Source organism: Aotus nancymaae, unplaced genomic scaffold (assembly GCF_030222135.1).
Source record: "Aotus nancymaae isolate 86718 unplaced genomic scaffold, 86718_ANA_hifiasm-v0.15.2.pri h1tg000007l, whole genome shotgun sequence".
NCBI classification, from domain to species: Eukaryota; Metazoa; Chordata; class Mammalia; order Primates; family Aotidae; genus Aotus; species Aotus nancymaae.
The window spans coordinates 4,096,053-4,118,669 of record NW_026988418.1 but is presented as its reverse complement, the minus strand read 5'-3'; the positions used below and the strand labels follow the sequence as shown (position 1 = coordinate 4,118,669).

The 22,617-nt window shown below is 41.2% G+C and overlaps 1 protein-coding gene across 11 annotated transcripts in view; it reads right to left on the bottom strand.

Annotated features, from left to right (window-relative positions):
• NFYC (nuclear transcription factor Y subunit gamma) overlaps nt 1–22,617 on the bottom strand; it is a 90,177-nt gene that overhangs the window by 27,279 nt on the left and 40,281 nt on the right. For 9 of the 11 annotated variants that reach the window (XM_012439079.3, XM_064372226.1, XM_021672121.2 and 6 more), the window contains exon 2: nt 6,929–7,041. In XM_012439079.3, coding sequence (XP_012294502.1) covers nt 6,929–7,033 — 105 coding nt within the window. In that variant the 5' untranslated portion in view covers nt 7,034–7,041. Of the gene's footprint in view, nt 1–6,928; nt 7,042–9,799; nt 9,872–22,617 lie in introns of those variants that run through there. The other 2 variants (XM_012439074.3, XM_064372225.1) reach the window with 2 other exon arrangements.

Below are 22,617 nucleotides of genomic sequence, written 5' to 3'. Positions count from 1 at the left end.
AGGGATATAAAATCCCACAGGGACACAAAGAAGGGAACAACCAGCTAGCAATGCGGGGCTGGAGGGAGAGTGAGGGATTGGGAAATGTTCCACAAAGGGGATGACATCTGAACTGTGTCTAAGGGATGCTGAGAATTTGCCTGTTGAAAAAGTATAAGAATGCTATTCAGAGAGAACAACAAAGACAGAAAGATACAAAAAAATCACAGTCTATTTAAGTTTTAAATCTATGACCTGAGTACAGAGGGGAGAAGCAGGAAGGAGGATACTGGGTTGGGGCCAGATCCTAAATATTTTTTTTTTTTAACTTTAATCCCAGAAATCAACCATTGGTCTTCGTTCTTGTGTGGCATATCACAGAAGATGATGTCACTACCGAGAAATGCCAAAGAGAATGCTTGGGATGATCATTCCTTTGGAAAGCCTCCCAGGCTAATACATACAGCACAAGATTGTGTTTAGCTCTCTTGCAAGTGTGCTCTCATTTGGCTTGGTTTTAAATATCATTTCTACAAGAATGTTCCATAATTACTTAACTAAAGCCCAAAGCTGATAAAAAAGACCTCTTTCCCCAAATTGAAAGAGTAATACAGTCTTACTATTTCAATTTCCATTCTTTAATCAAAAGCAACAAAAGTTAAGGATCAAGAGATCACTCCCGCCTTACAGAGATGTAAAATGAGGCAGAAATTTATAATAAGCTCTGCTTTAGTCCCTTTCTCAAAGCTTTTCTTTGTGACAAACTACTTTTTCGTGTTCCTGAAACTTTGAGATCTCAAGGGGCACTGTGTCAAAGTAGATATTGAGGTGTGTGTATGGTTTATCCCTGTTGAAAATCACCCAGTTTTCTATAATCCTATCCTAGCTTTCTAGTTACAGATAAGGATTAAGGCCTTCACAATCAGTAGACTGAGGCCCACGAAACTGACTTTCAATTCATGCTCCCCACTCAGTTATGGCTACCGTAACTGAGGTGAGTAACATTTAACTCCTTAACTCCTTCTCCTGATACTGATCCAAATGTAAGAACAAATGACACATACTTTTTTCCCCCCCTACTTTTGGGAGTTATGTCAGTAAGGCAGAAGAGCAGATTACCTCTCAGAACAGTCTCATGCTCCTGACCACTACCAAAGAACCGCATTAAAAATGCTGCCATCTGAAACTTGAATTTCAAGATGAATTCAAACCTGAATTCACTCAATGAGAGTTTGGAGCCAAAGAAAAGTCAACGAATCTTGGGCTGCACTAAGGAAAATCCAGAGTTTCAAATAATAAAGAGTAACCTTTTCCAGGCCTACTCTGGCAAAGTCAAGATTCTCCACCCTTTGAAAGCAATGATTCTCAATCTTGGCTCCGTGTTAGAATCACCTGAAAAACTTTTGAAAAACAAGATACCTGAGCTGTCCCCTGGAGACCAGCTGAATCAGGAACTCTAGTACAGCAGTCCCCAACCTCAGGAACCAGTTATGTGGAAGACAGTTTTCCCAAAGATGGGCAGGATAGGCATTACAGTCTCATACGGAGTGTGCTACCTAGATCCCTCACATGCGCAGTTCACAATAGGGTTCACACTCCTAGGATAATCTAATGCCGCTGCTGACCTGACATGAGGTGGAGCTCAGGTGGTAATGCTTGCTCCTCACCTCATGCTGTGCAGTCCGGTTCCTAGGTTCCTAACAGGCCATGGACCCATACAAGTCTGTGGCCCGGGAATTGGGGACCCCTGCTCTAGTGGGTAGAGTACTGGCATTATGTTTTTTGAAAACTCCCCTTGTGACTATGATCTAAGTGAGAGTTAAGGACTACTGCTTTACAGCCCTGCTACTCAAAGTGAGGTCTTTAGACCAGCAATGGCATCACCTGGGAACTCAAACACAGAATCCCAGATTCCACTCCTAACCTACTAAATCAGCACCAATATTTTAAGAGGATCCTCTCTCATGTGGTTAATACAGACAATAAAGTTTGAGAAGCACTGCTCTACGGCAAAGGCTCACACAGCACAGGACCTGTTTTGTAACAGTCCCCCAACCTTCACCACCAAGTTCGTTTAAACAGTTATCTGATTTGATTGTAATGTTAGAAATGTCATCACCGAGTCAGGAGGCACTGAGGAATAAAAAGATGAAACTGCCAATTAAAAGAAAGTGACCTAGGCATTAAATTAGTTAATTGAAGGTTGAATGGGATGCAGACAGTAAGTAGAGAATTAGATTTTTCTTCTCCAAATTCAGCATCGTTGCCCACCCACCCCCAACTCACCTCCAAAAAGACAAAGTTAGCTTTCTCTTCCCTACTTTCAAAGAGGCCCAGTGGGGCAAAGTCTGTTATTTATTGTTCCTAGAGCTCTGCTGAGCAGGAATATAGTATTTTACACAATCACTTTGGTGCATAATCATCTTGGTATGGTTTTTAACTAATTTCAATCCCAGCTGAACACCACCTGGATTTATAGACAACTGCAGAGCTTTTAAGTGTCGTAAGAACAAGGTAAAATGAAAGATAAATTGCTTTTACAGGACTCAAACCAAAAGGACTTGAGGCCAGTGTTTCTAACACATCATGAAATACATCAGCTAGCAAACTTCAATTACTTCTTTTTGGAACAATTTGTGTCCCAGTCTGAGATCACAACACCTTATGAATATCATAAGTTTTACTTATGATTGGGTAGTTTAAACACAAGGAATTTTTTTTTTAATCTGTTAGATATTTTCAGGTGTCAACCTAAGTAGCTCTGACATATCTGAAGAAGTCTGGTTTTAAGTACTGTTGAGTTCTAGAAAGGCACAGATTAAATGCTAAAATGTTTGGTCATGTTACACAGGCAGCAGTGCAGTCAGAGAAGCAGATGCCACCACGTGTTATACTCCTGAGCAAAGGGGAAAATAAGAGTCATACAAAGGGAAAAAAATTACCCTGACTTTACTGGATTGCATTCTTACTCAAACATGGAACTGATGTTGCTTTGCACTAAACCTGAAGTGGAGACTAATTTGTTCAAATGTTTATTGTGCATCTACTATATGCCAGACATTGTTCTAAGCACCTGATATAAAAGACATAGCATGGTAGAGGTCTAGGAGTCCCTTTCAAAAGTACATAGGAGGAAAATTTTAGTCAGTCACCAATAGAAGAATGATTAAAGACAACTCCTCTTTACTTTTCTTTCTCTTCATCCACAAAACCTGAATCCTTCAAAGTACTTCTTTTTTAGCTTCTGATAAACAAAACGGAATCCTTCAAAGTACTTCTTTTTTAGCTTCTGATAGACTAGAAGTCTATGTACTAAAATTTGGTCGACAGATCAGCTTTGTTGGCAATCAAACTTGTAAACCAAGTAGGTTACAAATCAATGCCCAGGGTCTTGAAGAGATATTTACACACTCATGTAACACAGCAGCACTTAGCCAAGAGGTGGAAGCAACCCAAATGTCCATAAACAGATGAACAGATAAACAAAATGTGGTATATACATAAAACAGGGTGTGACTCTGCCTTAAAAGGCTAGGAGGAGGCTGAGGCAGGAGAATCACTTGAACCTGGGAGGCGGAGGTTGCAGTGAGCTGAGATAGCGCCACTGCACTCCAGCCTGGGTGACAGAGCGAGACTCCCTCTCAAAAAAAAAAAAAGGATAGGCCAGACACGATGGCTCATGTCTGTAATCCCAGTGCTTTGGAGGGCCAAGGCAGAAAGATTGCTTGAGTCCAGGAATTTGAGACCAGCCTGGGCAATATAGTGAGAACTCCATCTCTCCATAATTTTTTTTTTTGAATTAGCTAGGTGTGGTGGTACACACCTGCAGTCCTAGGTGACTAGGACATATAACAGTCTCTTGAGCCCAAGAGTTCGAGGCTACAATGAGCTATAATCCTGCCACTGCACTCCAGCAATGAACAGCAGAATGAAACCCTATCTCTTTAAAAAAGAAAAAACAAAGACCACACATGGTGGCTCACACCTATAATCCCAGCACGCTGGGAGGCAAGGTGGGAGGATTGCTTGAGCCCAGAAGTTTGAGACTAGCTAGGACAACATAGTGGGACCCTACCTCTACAGAAAAATACAAAAATGAACCAGGTGTGGTGGCGTGCACCTGTAGTCTCAGCTACTCAAGAGGCTGAGGCGGGAAAATCGCTTGAGCCTGAGAGGTCAAGAATGCAGTGAGCCATAATTGTACCACTACACTCCAGCCTGGATGACAGAGTGAGACCTTCTCTCCAAAAAGGGAAAAAGAAAAGAAAAAAATAAAAAAGGAAGGACATCCTGTCACATGCTTCAACAGACATGCTAAGTAAATATGATAAGCCAATCACAAAAAGACAAACGCAGATACTGTTCGACTTACGATGGGGTTACATCCTGATAAAGCCATTCTAAGTTGGAAAGATCCTAAGTTGAAAATGCATTTACTTCACCTAGCCTATCAAACATCATAGCTTAGCCTAGCCCACTTTAATGTGCTCAGAACACTTACAGTAGCCTAAAGTTGGGCAAAATAATCTAACACAAAGTCTATTTTATAGGAAAGTATTGAGTATCTCATAATTCATATATTGAAAGTGAAAAACAGAATGGTTGAATGGGTACTCAAAGTACTGCTGCTACTGAATGCACATCACTTTCTAACCATTCTAAGGTGGAAAAAAACATTAAGTTGAATCATCATAAGTAGGGGACTTTGTATAATATGATTCCACTTCTGTGAGGTATTAAAAATAGTCAAATTCATAGAAAGCAGAATGGTGGTTGTTTAGTCAAAGGAGAATTTCAGTACTGCAAGATGAAAAAATTCTCAAGACATGTTTCACAACAATGTGAATATAATGAACACTTCTGAACTGTACATCTAAAAATGGGTAAGGGGCGAAATTTTACGTGTATTTTTTACTACAACTAAAAAAAAAATCAAAGTCCAACAAAACAGAAAAGTTAAGTGCTGAGCTTAAACCTCCAGAGTTTATCTGGCCACTTGCCTGATCCTGGATTTATGTCTCTCGGCTCAAGCTGTGGCACAGACTTGCTCGATCGGCCCCGTCCCACCACACTCCAGGAGGGCATTCATTTTATACCAGGCTGACCCCAGCACCAAAAGCTGATAAGCTTAATCACGAGATTATCTCCCTAAAATATGAACAAAACACCCCACTTTTGACTTTATAATTTCATTTTTCCTCCCTTATCTTTTATATCTGAGACAGTTTGGATAACTACTACCTAGACTGCAGAAGAGAAACAATGACTTTTCAGTAGAAATCCACTCTGAACCCAGGCCAGTCTGAGAAAGGCCAAGCCAAGTTCAACTGCTGAAAACTCTTCCTATAAACAAACATGACCCAGAGGTATATCCAAAACATGAATTACTTTTTATCCCTGAAGTCAGCGAGCATTTATTATACTATGTTATTTCATTAGTTACTTGTTTATTAGCCTGTCTCATCAGAATATATGTTCCATGAGTGCAATGATCCTGTCTGGTTCATTACTGTATCCACAGTATCTAGAATAGCCTTAGTTGGTGCATAAGTATTTGTTAAGTGAATGAATAAACTGACATTGTAACATCAGAGGTTAAAGGTCACTAACCCTAAGCAATTGCAACATTAATTCTAGATCAGGAAAGAATCCAATGTCTGCTCTGCCAGGATGCTAGTATTTCCAAGGCAGGAATGATACAGCCAACATAGGGAGCTCCTTCAGTATGTGTTAAAATGACACCCTAATGAACGTTCTTCATGAAGGACATGACAACTGTATTATGAAAATATTCCAATTCTAACCTGCCTCACCTTCCACTACCACTCTCATAGCACATACTTCTTCCCTCAGCACCCACTAAATACACAGTAACCTCCATGCACTCTGAATGTCTTTTTCCCTCTAACTTCATAGTTAGAGGAACTGTAACTCTGGGCCTTCGAGTCTTTATGCATGCCCTTGTCATTGCCCAAGATAAACTCTCCCATTCATTCTTCCCATCTGGTGAATGCTTAACTCATATTTTTAAGACACGCCGCCCCCCCAAAAAAAAAGACCCAACAACAATGTTCCTTTTACTTAAAGCCTTCCCTAATGAGTTAGAAAGAAACAAGCACTATGTCCTCTGTGCTCCTTGACTTTTACCCCTTCAGGACTCATCACTGTGCCTGATTCAGTAAGTACTTAATAAATACCTATTGACTAAATGACTCTGGTGGTAATTACTAGATTGTAAGCTCCTCACAGGCCAAGGTTATATTTAATTCTTCTGATTCAGTAGTTCTCAACAGGGGACGATATTTGCCCATGGGGAAATCTGCCAATGTCTGGAGACATTTTTTGGTTGCCACAACTAGGGGAGAGGTGCTACTAGCATCTAGTGAGTAGAGGCTAGGGGTGCTGCTAAACATGCTATTATTATGCCTAAGACAGCCCCTCACAACAAAGAATTATCTGGCCCAAAACGTCAAAAATGCAGCTATTGAGAAACTGATCAAAGTGTATTTTTTAACACCTGGAAAAAGTTCCTGGCTCACAACAGATGTGTTGTTAAATAAACTGCCCAATAGTTTTTACCAAGTTCTAGAAATATGGCAAGGCCACTAAATCAGGCCTAAGAAACTGAGCTACAGCTACTGAAGGAAGATGAGATCTGTTTTTCTACAAGTCCTAAAGGATATGCCTCACATTAAACTACCTCTAAGTCAAAGTATCCACTACACACCCACATGCCTATGGAAGACCACTGAGATATAAAAGACACCCTTGTAGTTAACTCACACGAGGCAAATTATATTTTCATTTTCCTACCCACAGGTCAGGGATGAACTGTGCTTTTGTAAATGTGCTTGAAATTAAAAATGCTTTAGTGTGAGTTTTGGTTAATTTCCCATAGCTCTTTATATGCTTTAAAAGTTTCTAATAAAAGTTTCTCATTCTTTCTCACCACTGTTAAATTCCGAATTTCTTCCATGACCCGAGGCCAGAAGGACTGTAGGCTTTGCTGGGCATCACTGCTGCTAGTACCACCAAATCCTCCTTCTGTGGACATTTCAACAACTGAAAACAAACACATACATAAGACACATTAGGAATAATAAACTCAGATTTTCTGTCCAGATTAGGCATTTGTATCTTTGTGGATGTATCAATCTATTCAATTTTTCAGTTTGATAAGGTATACAATTGTGCTAAGAAGATTTTAACAGAGACTTACATCTTAACAAAAACACTGGGAAGAAAGTTTTTCCTTCTACCTAGCTTATACCATAGAGACTACTGAAGAGCTCCAACTAGAAAATCAAAAGATGCTAGAAATGTAAGCTGAAATCCTAACGTGAATCAAGGGTTTTTAACTTCTTCTGTGTGTGGGGTGAGGAAAAGTACTTTGTTGCCCTAGTCTAGCCCATAATTTTCAATGCCATTCCCTCCAAAGCTTTTTCAAGTACTCATGGCTTCTCATACTCCATGCCACAGCCTTCAGCAAATTTTTGTATTAAAAGTCCTCAGTGATTAATACTGTACAGAAATGTAAACCCAGCGTCTTAAAAAATAAGACCCAAGCTGGGCACAATGGTGCATGCCTGTGGTTCCAGCTACTCAGGAAGCTGAGGCAGGAGGATTGCGTGGGCCCAAGAGTTCAAGACCAGCCTGGGCAACATAGCAAGACTCTGTCTCTTAAAAAAAGAGAGGGAGAGAGAGCGTGTGCCAGGTTTCTTCTTTCGTTTCAGACACTGCGGCCCCATTTCTCTAGGGCTCCTGATGATGATGATTCCTTCTCATCTCAGGCAAATCTGCCTCAAAGGACATGAGCCTAATAACTGAGTAGGAAACATGAAGTCTCTGAAATGAAACTACTTGCCAGTTCTTCCCAGTTCCTTCCTAACCTGAACCGTGTTACGAGAGCCTAACACAGCACACTGGCAACTGGAGGCCTTAAAGACAGTTAAAAAAAACAAAGGAGAGGTCGGGTGCGATGGCTCACACCTGTAATCCCAAAACTTTGGGAGGCTGAGGCGGGTGGATCACCTTAGGTCAAGAGTTCGAGACCAGCCTGACCAATGTGGTGAAACCCTGTCTCTACTAAAAATACAAAAATTAGCTGGGCGTGGTGGCAGATGCCTGTAATCCCAGCTACTTGGGTGGCTGAGACAGAAGAATTGCTTGAACCAGGGAGGCGGAGGTTGCAGTGAGCTGAGACTGGGCCATTCATTGCACTTCAGCCTAGGCGACAGAGTGAGATTCCGTCTCAAAAACAAAAAACAAAGGAGAATTAAAATTAGGATAGAGAAAGAGGGCCAGAACCTGCATTTAGTCAACCGCTTTGTGATGAAGGAGGGAAGATGAATAAGGAGCCCCATGTCAGCTGTAACTGTAGATAACACAGGTTGAGTATCCCTTATCTGAAATTCTGAAATTCCTGGGACCAGAAGTTTTTGGAATTTTGACTTTTTTTTTTTTAGACGGAGTTTCACTCTTGTTGCCCAGGCTGGAGTGGAGTGGCACAATCTCAGCTCACTGCAACCTCCGCCTTCCAAGTTCAAGAGATTCTCCTGCCTCAGCCTCCTAAGTAACTGGAATTACAGGCATTCGCCACCACGCCCGACTTTTTTTGTATTTTTAGTAGAGACAGGGTTTCACCATGTTGGCCAGGCTGGTCTCAGACTCCTGACCTCAGATGATCCAACTACCTTGGCCTCTCAGAGTGCTGGAATTACAGGAGTGAGCCACCGTGCCCGGCCTTTTTTTTTTTGGAATAAGTTTGCACTATACTTAATGGCTGAGCATCCCAAATCTGAAAATCCAAAATCCAAAATGAGCATTTCCTTTGAGCGTCATGTCAGGGCTCAAAGAGTTTTGGATTTCAGATTTTCAGATTAAGGATACTCAACCTGTATTGTAATGTCTTAAGCGCTTATCTGGCAAATATTTAAATGCAAGAACAGTTTAATTAAATACAAAGAATGGAGAAACTTAGTGCTCTCCTAAGACTTTCTATTCTGAGGAATTACTTGAAAAGGTTTAACATGCCAGTGACAAGATGCTGGCAGAGAGCTATGTGAGTCATTAAGAACTAATTCTGAGGGGCTGAAAGAAAAGCACCAAAGCCAGTTGTCACATGACTAGACTTGTTACTTTCCAGGCTCCACGTGGATACACACTGGGCAGAACACTCTATCACAGCAGAATGAAATGAAAGCTGACAACTCTAGGGTTTAGCCTATGGGGATGTCCAATTCACCCTTAAATGTTTACAGGTCTGATTTTTTTCTTCCCTTTTCCTTCTAAAGGAAATGATGAGGGGAAAGAAATGGAAGGAAAACAAGAATACAAGCTTCAAAGCAGATTTCATTCTGGTGTAATGACATTAGTGGGTGATGATGTAATGGGAAAAGGTTTGGAGCCAATTTCTGGTGCTAGAGGCCTATAAACAGCTCTATACAATCAACAGAAATTCTAGTACCTGGGATGCAATATGATCTTGGAGTTTCTGAAGGGGGTTAAAGGGAAGTGTTCAATCACAGTTGAAAATGACTAGATAAAATCTTAAGTCCTAAATAACCAAGTAAGACCCCTGTATTTTCACTTATCATCAATACACATGTCCTACATGGTACTCTGTCAGATGTATTGAGAACAACAACAACAAAAAAATTAAGATAATCTAGAGAAGTTTAGTTATTTATCATTATTAATAGTTTCCTACAAGGTACTCAAGACAATGAAGAGAGTGACTCAATTTAACCTTTTTCAAATGGGGCAAACAAAAATATCTTTCTGGAAATAAAAGTATCAAGAAACTTTAAAGGAATCTAACCTTTTATTGTATGGGTCTCATCTTGGCACAATCTTGTAAGCTTCATCTTGGCACAATCTGCCATGCAAATTGCTAAGGTCAAAGGAGAAAGATGCACAATTGCGAGGATGATATCTCTGTATACTTGCTAATGGATGGGTAGGTTTAGTTGGAGTACAAAGATCTGTACAATTTAAAAGTCTGGTAACAAGTTCTGGCTGTCCTCTGATATCCACCCCCAAAACATTACAAAGGTACACAACTCAAAAAGCAGTTCTCGAACCATCTGTGCAGTTTGCTTTTAAATTTTGAACTATCCCAACTATGGATGTGCAGGCATGATCAGTCCCCAAACATCTGTGTAGTCAACAGATCATGATCTTTGGCTGGCTCAGAGCCACATACTGTGGAAGTGGAATTTAAGTACAAAACAGAAGTTATCAAATTTTTTTTGAACTGAAAATGTATTAAAGGTTAAGTTTTAAACTTAAGAAGTCCATCTACATTAGGAAACCCCAAACAGATAAAGGCAAAAAATACGTCGATAATATCCTTTATATTTTACCGTATCACAGAACTTTAGGACTGAAAAAAAAAAAAGACATAATGAGACATTCAGGTCCACCTCTTTATAAGACGCTCACAGTTTTTCTTCAACCTCTGCCCAACCCCAGGTGATTCTACCTTAAGTGGTCATCCAGCTTACATTTGAGTGCCTCCCACTCTCGTTCCGGGAAACTGGCTTATTGGTAAGACATTATTTCCCATCTTTGGACAGCTCTAACTGTTCTTCTTTACATTAGGTTTTAGAGTTATGGCCTTTATGATTTTTCCACCCAGCAAACTCTTTTTATAAATTCCTGACTTCAAAAGACAAAGGTACTCTTCCTTTGAAGGACACAAGATCTTCTCACAGGGAAAAGAGAAAAAGGTTTGGAGCATGTTTTCCAGCATCTTTGCAGATATTATTAGTAATATCTCTTAGAAGAATATAAATTGTTAACGTAAATTCCTGGAAAAGGTGAGTAGTTTTATTCAAAAGGCTTTCCCTAAAGCAGATCCATTCTTTGAATGAAGCTTTAAAAACACCCTAATAATTAAATATATATATATATAAAGCAGGCCAGGTGCGGTGATTCATGCCTATAATCCCAACACTTTGGGAGGCCAAGGCAGGTTGATCATCCGAGGTCAGGAGTTTGAGACCAGCCTGGCCAACATCGTGAAACCCTGTCTCTACTAAAAATACAAAAATTAGCTAGGTATAGTAGCGCAGCTACTCAGGAGGCTGAGGCAGGAGAATTGCTTGAACCCAGGAGGCAGAGGTTGCAGTGAGCCAAGATTGCGCCACTGCACTCCAGCCTGGGCCACAGAGCGAGATTCTGTCTCAAAAAATAAAAAAAAAAGAAAAAGAAAAATAATTAAACAACCTTAGCTAATCACCACCTCTTATTTTAACGCATTAATTGCAAGTAAATTGATTTTGCTACAGAAGTAGTCCATTTACAACATCTACAAGCCTATGGAAAATGTGCTGGGTTCATCTTCTAGGATAATAAGGGAAAGAGTGTATTTAAAAGTAAGAGGAGGCTGAGTGCTGTGGCTTATGTCTGTAATCTCAACAACTCTGGAGGCTGAGACAGGAGAATCACTTCAGCCCAGTAGTTTGAGACCAGCCTGGGCACCACAGTGATACTCTGTCTCCAAAACAAAAACTTTTTAGGCTGGGGGCTGTAGCTCATGCTTGTAATCCCAGCACTTTGGGAGGCTGAGGTGGTGGATCACTTGAGGTCAGGAGTTAAAGATCAGCCTGGCTAATATGGTAAAATCCCATTTCTATTAAAAATACAATACAAAATAAATTAGCTGGGCGTGGTGGTACATGCTTATAAACCCAGTTACTTGGGAGGCTGAGGCAACAGGATCACTTCAATCTGGGAGGAGGAAGTTGCAGTGAGCCAAGGTAATGCCACTGCACACCAGCCTGGGCAGCAGAGCGAGACTCCATCTCAAAAAAGAAGAAAAAAAAATTTTTTTTAAATAGGCATTGTGGCACATACCTGTAAGTCTTAGCTACTCAGGAGGCTGAGAAAGGTGGATCTCCACACTCTCTGCAAAACCTGTTCCAGGGTTGCCCAGGCTGGAGTGCAGTGGCACGATCTTGGCTCACTGCAGTCTCTACTTCCTGGCCTCAAGCAATCCTCCTACCTCAGCCTCCCAAGTAGCTGGGACTACAGGCACTCAACGCAGCTGCTATCTCTCCAGGAAGTCTTCACTATTTCTTTCTGGAACTGGTCTCTCCTTCTTGGGAGCCTTAAAAAGCCCCTGATCTGCACCTCTTTTTCTGTCCTCACCATATTACCCTGTACAATCATTGTAGGATACCTTGTATGACATACACATCAGTGAGTATATCTTATTTCCCCTCCTGATACACAAACTCCTTGAGGGTAGGATCTGCATATGATTCATCTCTGGATCCCTCACAGTATCTAGCACACAGTCTGATAACTACCCCAACTGGAGGGGCAAGACAGTTGCTGGGTATGGCTTTTCTAAGAAAAAAAGTGAATCCTGGAAAGCTTGACCCTGAAATACTTATTGGAATTGCCTAAAGAACCAGAGGAAATGGTTATACAAGCTATTCCAGTAAGCTTAGAATAAATGAGCTCTGGGATGTTAGAGCAAGGACTACAGTCAGAAATCTACCTGAAACTGACTTACTGAAGTGAATTTAAAATAAAAGAGGATGACAGAAAGGACACACACAAACATCTAAGACAGTCCTGGAAGCTTCAAGGCAGACTTAAAGGCTGGAAATGTGGGTGCATACCATTCCCAAGTGTAAATCTTTTGAAAGTCAGAACCTCTTCAGAAAAGAGACCAGGATAGATTAGCAAAGTCTGAAATATTAATGACAATGGGTAAGTAGGAGGAAGATAAATACCTCTGCCTGGACATCCATTAGCAAGAAGATAAGGAGAAAATCATGCAGAAGTGAGATGATTTAATCAGACCACTCAAGAGTGGGCAATCTAGCTGTTACTCTTATATCCACAGTTACTCTTTATCATTCCTAAAGAGACCTCAGAAGTTTTCAAAACATCTCAAAATCAGAGTGCTCCTCTCTTAAAATTGTCTTGGAAATCTTTCAAGCTCTTGCTCTCAACCAGGTACCATGCCTGCCAAATCTTCCCTTAGTGATATGCCTGGGCATGGAACAACAGGATGTATCAAAATTATCAACCTCATAAATAAAAAGAAATCTAAGGTTTTCTTTAGAAAATCTGGTTTCTGAAACTCAGTACCTTTAGACTTCAGTTCAGCTCTCTATTCCTTGGCATGTACTTCATTCTCTATACTAAACTCTTTCATAATACACACCTAAACCCACGATACGGCCCTTTAAGGTAACTAAAACCAAATAGATGTTGGGAGATAATACCTGAAAACCTAACATCATAACAATTGTTCAAGGGGAAAAGACCACAGGAAGCTCCCCTAAGATGAAACTCAATTCTTGACCAATGCTGCTTCCAATTAAAGCAGAGTAGGTCCTCCCTTAACGTCTTCGATACACTCCTGGAAATTGCAACTTAAGCCAAACATAGAAAAAAAACAATTTTAGCAAAGGCTAATTGATATAAATAAGAGTTAGTTCCTATGGCATATTTCTGGTCACAAAAACATCACCAAACTTCTAAATAAAGATCAAGACACTTCTAATATTAAACACTGAAATAAGTATGAGCTATACATACATTTAAGAAAGATTGAGAAAGATAAAGGCCAGGGCGGGGAGTGGTGGCTCACACCTGTAATCCCAGCACTTTGGGAGGCCAAGGCAGGTGGATCACCTGAGGTTAGGAGGTCGAGACCAGCCTGGACAACATGGTGAAACCCCGTCTCGAAACCCCATCTCTACTAAAAATACAAAAAATTAGCCAGGCATGTGGCGGGCACCTGTTATCCCAGCTACTCGAGAGGCTGAGGCAGGATAATCACTTGAACCCAGGAGGCAGAGGTTGCAGTGAGCCAAGATCGCACCATTACACTCCAGCCTGAGTAACAGAGCAAGACTCCATCTAAAAGAAAAAAAAGCTAAGATGGACCAAGAACCAGGCCTCTTGCATCAAACAGCCAAGCTGTGACTACAAAGAAAAAGTTCTTGAAGGAAATTAAAAGTGCTCCTCCGGTGAACATACAAATGATAAGAAAGCAAACAGCTTTATTGATTGCCAATATGAAGAAAGTTTCAGAGGTCTAGATAGAAGATCAAACCAACCACAACATTCCTTTAAGCCAAAGCCTAATCCAGGGCAATGCCCTAACTCTCCTTAATTCTATGAAGGCCGAGAGAGGTGAGAAGGCTACAGAAGAAAAGTTGAAAGCTAGCAGGGGTTGGTTCATGAGGTTTAAGAAAAGAAGCCATCTCCACAACATAAAAGTATAAGGCAAAACAGCAAGTGCTAACGTAGAAGCTGCAGCAAGTTAATCCTGAATATCTAGCTGGGATAATTGATGCAACTGGCTACATTAAACAATTTCAATGTAGATAAAATGGACTTTTACTGGAAGATGCCATCAAGGATTTTTATAGCTATAGAGGAGAAGCCAATGCATGTGGAAACCAATGGTCATTTACCATTCCAAAAACCCTAGGGTCCTTAAGAATTATACTAAATTTACTCTGCCTGTGCTCTATAAATGGTACAAAGCTGGGATGATAGCACATCTGTTTACAGCATGGTTGACTATTGTTCAGACCTATTGTTCAGAAAAAAAAAAAAAAGATTCCTTTCAAAATATTACTGCTCACTAACAATATACTTGGTCAACATAAACTCTGATGGAGGCTGGGTGCAGTGGCTCACACCTGCAGTCCGAGCACTTTGGGAGGCCAAGGTAGGCAGATCACCTGAGGTCAGGAGTTTGAGACCAGCAACATGGCGAAACCCTGTCTCTACTAAAAATACAAAAAATAGCCAGGCATGGTGGCGGGCACCTGTAATCCCAGCTACTCGGGAGGCTGAGGCAGGAAAAATGCTTGAACCCAGTGAGCCCGATTACACCACTGCACTCCAGCCTGGGCACCAGAGCAAGACTCTGTCTCAAAAAACAAACAAACAAAACAAAAAAAAACATCAATCTCCTTGCACATCTCCATCAGAGTTTTTCTTTTTTATTTTGAGACATTCTTGCTCTGTCACCCAGGCTGGAGTGCACTGGCACCATCTTGGCTCACTGCAACCTCCGCCTCCTGGGTTCAAGCAATTCTCGTGCCTTAGCCTCCCGAGTAACTGGTATGACAGGCACATGCCACCATGCCCAGCTAATTTTTGTAATTTTAGTAGAGACAGCGTTTCACCATGTTGGCCAAGCTGGTCTCAAAATCCTGACCTCAAGTTATCTACACGCTTGAGCCTCCCAAAGTGCTGAGATTACAGGCGTGAGCCACCACGCTGGGCTGAGATTAATATTTTAATACCTACTAACACAATATCCATTCTGCAGCTCATGGATCAAAGAGCAATTTCAACATTCAAGTTGAAATTTCTTATTGAAGAAATACACAGCAGTGGCTCATGCCTGTAATCCCAGCACTCTGGGAGGCAGAGGCAGGTGGATCACCTGATGTCAGTTCGATGCCAGCCTGGCCAAAATGATGAAATCTCATCTCTACTAAAAATACAAAAATTAGCAGGGCTTGGTGGTGCATGCCCACAGTCTCAGCTACTCTGGAGGCTGAGGCATGAGGCTGCAGTGAGCCAAGATCACACCACTGCACTCCAGCCTGGATGACAGAATGAGACTCTGTCTCAAACATAAAAACACTTCATTCATAAGGCTATAGCTGCCATAGACAGGGATTCCTCAGACATATTTGAGTAAAGTAAATTGAAAACCTAGACAGGATTCATCATTTTAAATTCCAATAAGAATATTCAAGGCCAGGTGCAGTGGCTCATGCCTATAAACCCAGCAATTTGGGAGGCCAAGGCGGGAGAATTGCTTTAGCTCAGGAGTTCAAAACCAGCCTGGGCAACATGGCAAAACCCTGTCTCTACAAAGCCAGGCATGGTGGGTGGCACATGCCTACAGTCCGAGCTACTTGGGAGGCTAAGCCTGGGAGGTCAAGGCTGCAGTGAGCTACTGCAGATCATGCTACTGCACTCCAGCCTGGGCAACAGAGACCCTGTCTCAAAAAAAACCAAAACATTTAAAATTCATGGGAAGTGGTCAAAATATAAACATTAAAAGGAGTCTGAAGTTGATTCCAATCCTCCTGGATGATTTGAGGGGTTCGAGGCTTCAGTGTAAGAAGTAACTGTAGACGTGGTAGAAATAGCAAGAGAACTGTAATTAGAAGTGGAGCCTGAAAATGTGACTGAATTGCTGTAGTCTCATGATAAAAGTTAACAGATGAGGAGTTGCTTCTTATGGAAGAGCAAAGAAAGTGGTTTCTTGAAATGGAACCTACTCTCAGTGAAAATGCTATGAATATTAGAATATTATATAAACTTAGTTCATAAAATAGTGGCAGGATCTGAGAGGACAAACTCCAATTTTGAAATAAGTTCTACTCTGGGTAATATGCCATAAAACAGAAAAGTATGCTACAGAGAAATCTTTCATGAAAGGAAGAGCCAACTGAAGCAACAACAAACTTCACTGCTGCCTCATTTTAAGAAATTGGCAGCCGGGCACAGTGGCTCATGCCAGTTATCCCAGCACTTTGGGAGGCCAAGGCACGGGATCACTTGAGTCTAGGAGTTTGAGATCTGAAGACCAGTCTGGGCAACATAGGGAGACCCTGTCTCTACAAAAAATACAAAAATTAGCTGGGCATGGTGGCATGTGTCTGTAGTCCCAGCTACTTGGGAGGCTTAGGTAGGAGGATGGCTTGAAGCTGGGAGACAGAGGTTACAATAAGCCAAGATCATGGCACTGCATTCCACCCTGGGTGACAGAGTGAGACCCTGTCTCAAAAAAAAAAAAAGCTAAAAGCCAGGCAATGTGGCTCACGCCTATAATCCCAGCACTTTGGGAGACCGAGGCGGGTGGATCACCTGAGGTCAGGAGCTCAAGACAAGCCTGGTCAACATGGTGAAACCCCGTCTCTATTAAAAATACAAAAATTAGCTGGGCATGGTGGCGGGCACCTGTAATTCCAGCTACTCGGGAGGCTGAGGCAGAAGAAATCTCTTGAACCCAGGAGGCGGAGGCTGCAGTGAGCTGAGATTGCACCATTGCACTCCAGCTTGGGCAACAAGAGTGAAACTCCATCTCAAAAACAAAACAAAACAAACATACAAAAAAAACGCCACAGAAATTGCCAAAGCTACCCCAACCTTCAGCAGCCACCACCCTAATCAGTCAGCAGCCCTCATCATCAAGACCCTCAAGCAGCAAAAGGTTATGACTTGCTTAAGGTTCAGATGATTATTAGCATTTTTACCAGTAAGGTATTTTAAAATTAAGATATGCACATTTTTTAGACATAATGCTGTTACACACTTAATATACTATAGTATAAACATAACTTCTATTTGCACTGGGAAACCAACAAATTTGTGTGACTCTCTTTATTACGATGTTAGCTTTACTGCAGTGGTCTGGAACCAAACTCACAACTATCTGCAAGATGTACCTGTATTTTGCCCTAGTAGCAGCACTATCACAAGCATTTTATGTTCCAGTACTGCTCAAGTATTTATTGAGGTTAGTTCTAGGTTTCTTCATTTAAATGAGCTAAGGTTTGTAGGATGTTGTATTTTAAATGATGATGAGAGATACAGAGAAAGGAAGAATATTAATAAAAATAAATGGATGGAAGAGGCAAAGAGGGGTTAGGATTTATTTACTAACAGACAATTTGGTTTTTATGTTTATACAGATGGACCTTAGGACTTATGCCATTATCAATCACAATAGGTAAAAAGCATTTCAAGCCTTAAGAAGGCTTATACTCTCCAAAATAAAACCAATCTAAAACTGACAATTTCACAAGGAGAAAAACAGCAGTGATCTGGAAATTAAAAGACCTATGTTTGTGTACTGGCTGCTTGCTGCCTAATAGCTGGTGACCACGGGCCAGTCACTCTATCAAGCCACTCCGGGAATGATGTATACTGAACACATTCCAAAGGGGTCTCTGGTGGTTTGGTGGGGAAGTCATACACTTCACTATTTGAAGATGTAATAGATGAATGAATACTAAGGAAGCCAAGGTGACTAGAGAGAAGAGAAGGTTAAATAGTCTCTATTGAAGCTCATCTAAGGTTTTTATGTAGTCATGCAAGAAAGGAGTAAGTTTAGTGCCTGAAACCTTATTACTTACATTCTAAACCCTTACACAGCTGGGTACCAGCTGGTCATATTTACCGGCAGCCTACTAAATAGTCTTAGTCTTCGCTACTATACTAGAATAAATAACATAGCTCTACTTCCCCAACTCTGATTAATGTTAAGTTTGATGTTTGAGGGTATGTCTGTCATAAGAGGAAGCTGCTTTTCAAAGTGCCTACTGGAAAAACATGCTTCCTAAAAGACTAAGGCTTGGAAGTGTGCACACTGCTCTCCTTCAAGATCTGTTCACAAGGACACACTTTCAAACTAGCAGAACACCCATTTTTCCTTCAAAAACCAATATATTTTTCTATTTGGTATCTAGTACAATATAATCTTTGAAACAGGGGCTAGATCATAATATAGTTGTAGTATAACTAGAAATAAATGAAAGCACAGCAACTGGTATAAACAACGAAAGTGATGGGAAGGCATGAACAGAACATTTGAAAACTTATTTCTGTGGAACAGAAAATGATATGTAACATCACACATTCTTCCTCATCCTTTCATTAACGCTCAAACTTAAACCATCCCTGCAAACATGACAGCAGTAAAACACTATCAGTATTTTGTATGATGGAGAAAAAGGGTCAAGTATTTAGTGAAGTATTCTAAAGCAAGGGTCTAAAAACTACAGCTCACAGGCCAAATCTGGCCTATAGCCTGTTTTTAGAAACAGTTTCACTGGAAGACAGCAACCCTAATTAGTTTATTTTTTATTTTTTCTAGACAAAATCTTACTCTGTCACCCAGGCTGAAGTGCAGTGGCACGATCTCAGCTCCCTGCAACCTTTGCCTCCTGGGTTCAAGTGATTCTCCTGCCTCAGTCTCCTGAGTAGCTGGGATTATAGGCACCCACCATCATGCCCAGCTAATTTTTATATTTTTGTAGAGATGCAGTTTCACCATGTTAACCAGGCTGGTCTTAAACTCCTGACCTCAGGTGATCCACCCACCTCAGCCTCCCAAAAAGTTGGGATTGCAGGCGTGAGCCAATATGCCCAGCCCCTAATTGGTTTATACTGTCTATGGCTGCTCTCATGCTACAACAGTAGAGTCAAAGAGTTACAACAAAAATCATATAGCCACAAAGCCTAAAAGATCTGGCCCTTTAAGGAAAAAGTTTTCAGCAGGGTGTGGCAGCTCAAGCCTCAAATCCCAGCGCTCCGGGAGGCCAAGGTGGCAGGATCGCTTGACCCCAGGAGTTCGAGATCAGACTGGGCAACAGAGTGAGACCCCCATCTCAATAGAAAATAAAAAATTAGCCAGGTGTGGTGGTCCACGCCTGTAGTCCCAGCTACTCAGGAGGCTGAGGCAGGAGGATTGCTTGAGGCTGGGAGGTCAAGTCTGCAGTGAAACATGATTGTGCCACTGTACTCCAGCCTCAGCAGCAGAGCAAGATCCTGTCTCAAGAAAAAAAAAAAAAGAAAGAAAAAGTTTCAGATAATATTCTGACCTTGTTTGTTTGTTTTTGAGATGGAGTCTCGCTCTGTTACTCGGCTGGAGTGCAGTGGCACGATCTCGGCTCACTGCAACCTCCACCTCAGGTTCAAGCGATTCTCCTGCCTCAGTTCCCCAAGTAACTGGGACTACAGGCATGCGCTACTACGCCCAGCTAATTTTTGTATTTTTTAGTAGAGATGGGGTTTCACCATGCTGACCAGGATGGTCTCGATCTCTTGACCTCGTAATCCAACCACCTCAGCCACTCAAAGTGCTGGGATTACAGGTGTGAGCCACTGCGCCTGGCCAATATTCTGACCTTGTTTTAAAACACTGTTAGGTGTTTTATTTACCCCTGATTTACTGATGGGGAAAATGACACCAGAGGTTGAGAAGCTTGTCCTAGATCACAGAACTGTTACTTAGTTCCTCTGCCTCCCTCACCTATTCATCCTCAATTAGAAGCAAGCTGGGCCGGCCCCTCTGCCCCACAGAAGAGACTCTTTGACCCTCCAGCCTAATGAGTAAATAAATCCTTGTAGGAAGAATGGTGAGTAACTGGTTTTTCAGGCCTCTATCCTGAAAAGGAATTGTGACATGAGCTAAAGCCAGAAAGAGTGCCTGTAGCCTAAGTTAGGCCATAGTCTAAAACAAAGCATCATTTTCTTACTGGGTCCCTTCTGAGATTCACAAATAATCTCTTGCCCAGTTTCTGGCAGTATCTTGTGTTTTTGTGTCCAGGAGAGGTAAGAAGTGTGATTCTGAAGAATGTTTCAAAGATGCCAACTTACGGGCTTTAGAGTGCATAAAATACATGCCACATACATCATCCTCAATTGACTCAACTCAGTGTTAAATTTATCAATATCATTCCAATTTTATAGTTAAGGTTAAGGGTTAGGTATCAAGTTACTTGCTTAATATCACAATACAATAAATCATAGAGTCAAAGTGCAAAAGCTTGCCAGGCACGGTGCCTCACACCTGTAATCCCAGCACTTTGGGAGGCTGAGGTGGCCAGATCACAAGGTCAGGAGATCAAGGCCAACCTGGTTAACACAATGAAACCCTGTCTCTACTAAAAATACAAAAAATTAGCTGGGCGTGGTGGCACACACCTGTAGTCCCAGCTACTCGGGAGGCTGAGGCAGGAGAATCGCTTGAACTCAGGAAGCAGAGGTTGCAGTGATCCAGGATTGTGCCACTGCACTCCAGCCTGTTGACAGAGTGAGACTCCATCTCCAAAAAAAAAAAAAAAAAAAAAAAAGCAAAAGCTCTAAAATTCTGTTCTTGATTTATCATAACTTGTTCATTCTCATTTTCTGCACTGTTTTAAGGTATATGTATTTTCAAACTGTTAAGACAAACGAGCAGTCTCAAACTGGATCACTTTCCTTTGCATGTCTCTAGGTGGGTCAGCAGCACCTATGAATACTCAGCTGTGAACAGTTGGGGGCAGTAAAGCACAAGGTAAACACATAAACAACATGTATTGGACCTGGGGGTTCTTGCTCTCTGGCAAACTGTGATCTTGAGCAAATCTCTTAACTTCTTAGAAACTTCTCTGTTCATCTACAGAAACATCCCACAGGGCAGTTGAAACACATAAATGGTAAAACACATGTTAGAAGGCTTCAAAAAATAGTAAGCTTCATACAAATGCCAGATGGCATCATATCATAATGACTGCTCAAAGCTGGACAAGACACCGACTACTGGTCTGAATAGTCCCAGATACAGTACCAACCCTAAAGACCAACTAGCTTCTTTCTCTCTACAATTTAGACTACTTACTTTGTTTTTAACACATTTCTTTAAAAAACCTAGTTTCAGATGCATGGAAATACATATTAAAATAGAGAAAGATGTTCTCCCATCTCTTTTATAAACACAAAATAATTTTTAAAGCCCTTTAAACTATTAAATTTGGAACAAATGTACTAGTTCCAAAGAAGCAAAGAACTCAAGCTGAAAATGACTGGGAATGATCCAAATTTAAATCCCTGGGAGTGTCAATAATCAATAGGGATACTAGGTTTTCCCTCCATACTAATCCAAAAACATTTAAATTCTTAGAATATGTCTCCTTGGGCTAGGAATGGTGGCTCATGCCTGTAATCTCAGCACTTTGGGAGGCCGAAGCAGGAGGGCTGCTTGAGCTCAGGAGTTCAAGATCAACCTGGGAACAGCAAGACTTCGTCTCTACAAAAAAGGAAAAAAAAAAATTAGCCAGTGTGGTGGCACACACCTGTAGCTCCAGCTACTCAGGAGGCTGGGGCAGGAGGATCACTTGAGCCAAGGAGTTGGGAGACTGCAGCTAACCATGATCACACCACTGCACTTCAGCCTGGGCAACAGGGTGAGATCCTGTCTCAAAAAAAATAAACAACAACAACCACCACAACCACCACCACCACCATCTCTTTTGATACCTCAGAATTCCACAAGCTAGGAGTACATGCCTGTTTTGTCTTGTGAAAGGAATCTTGTTTATGTTACAGGGTAGAGGAAACCTGGAGTCCAGGTAGCTCCCAACTCAACCTGGCCCCACCGTCCAAGCAAAAGATACTGTTTTGAGCTCTAAAGAGAGTTCTGCCCACTTTCATCTATATCCAAGGTCCTGAAGTGAACACGAAGGGAACATATTCTGGAAAGTTGGAATTTCTCAGATTATCTCATTGATAAGAAGCTTCCCTTTACAGTACAACTGTAAAGAAATTAAATACTGTATACCCATTCACTAATGAGTGATGACTAAATTTTTTTTCTCCCCAAGAAACCATTCCTGGGACACAAATCTATTTCTCTAATTAGCATATCCACTTGCTTCAGATTTGTGTGACATATTATCTTTTTTGGGAGGCATATTATTTTATAACCTTAAAATTTTTCATGCTCCTATTTTTTCCCCAGTTTGTCTGACATATCATTTTGTTTCTGGCACATCCTCAAGGCAAACATGCTTTGCACACAGTGAGGATTCAATATACATCTACTGAATGAACAAACACAGGCTCCCCAATAATTTTTTTAATTTAAAAAAA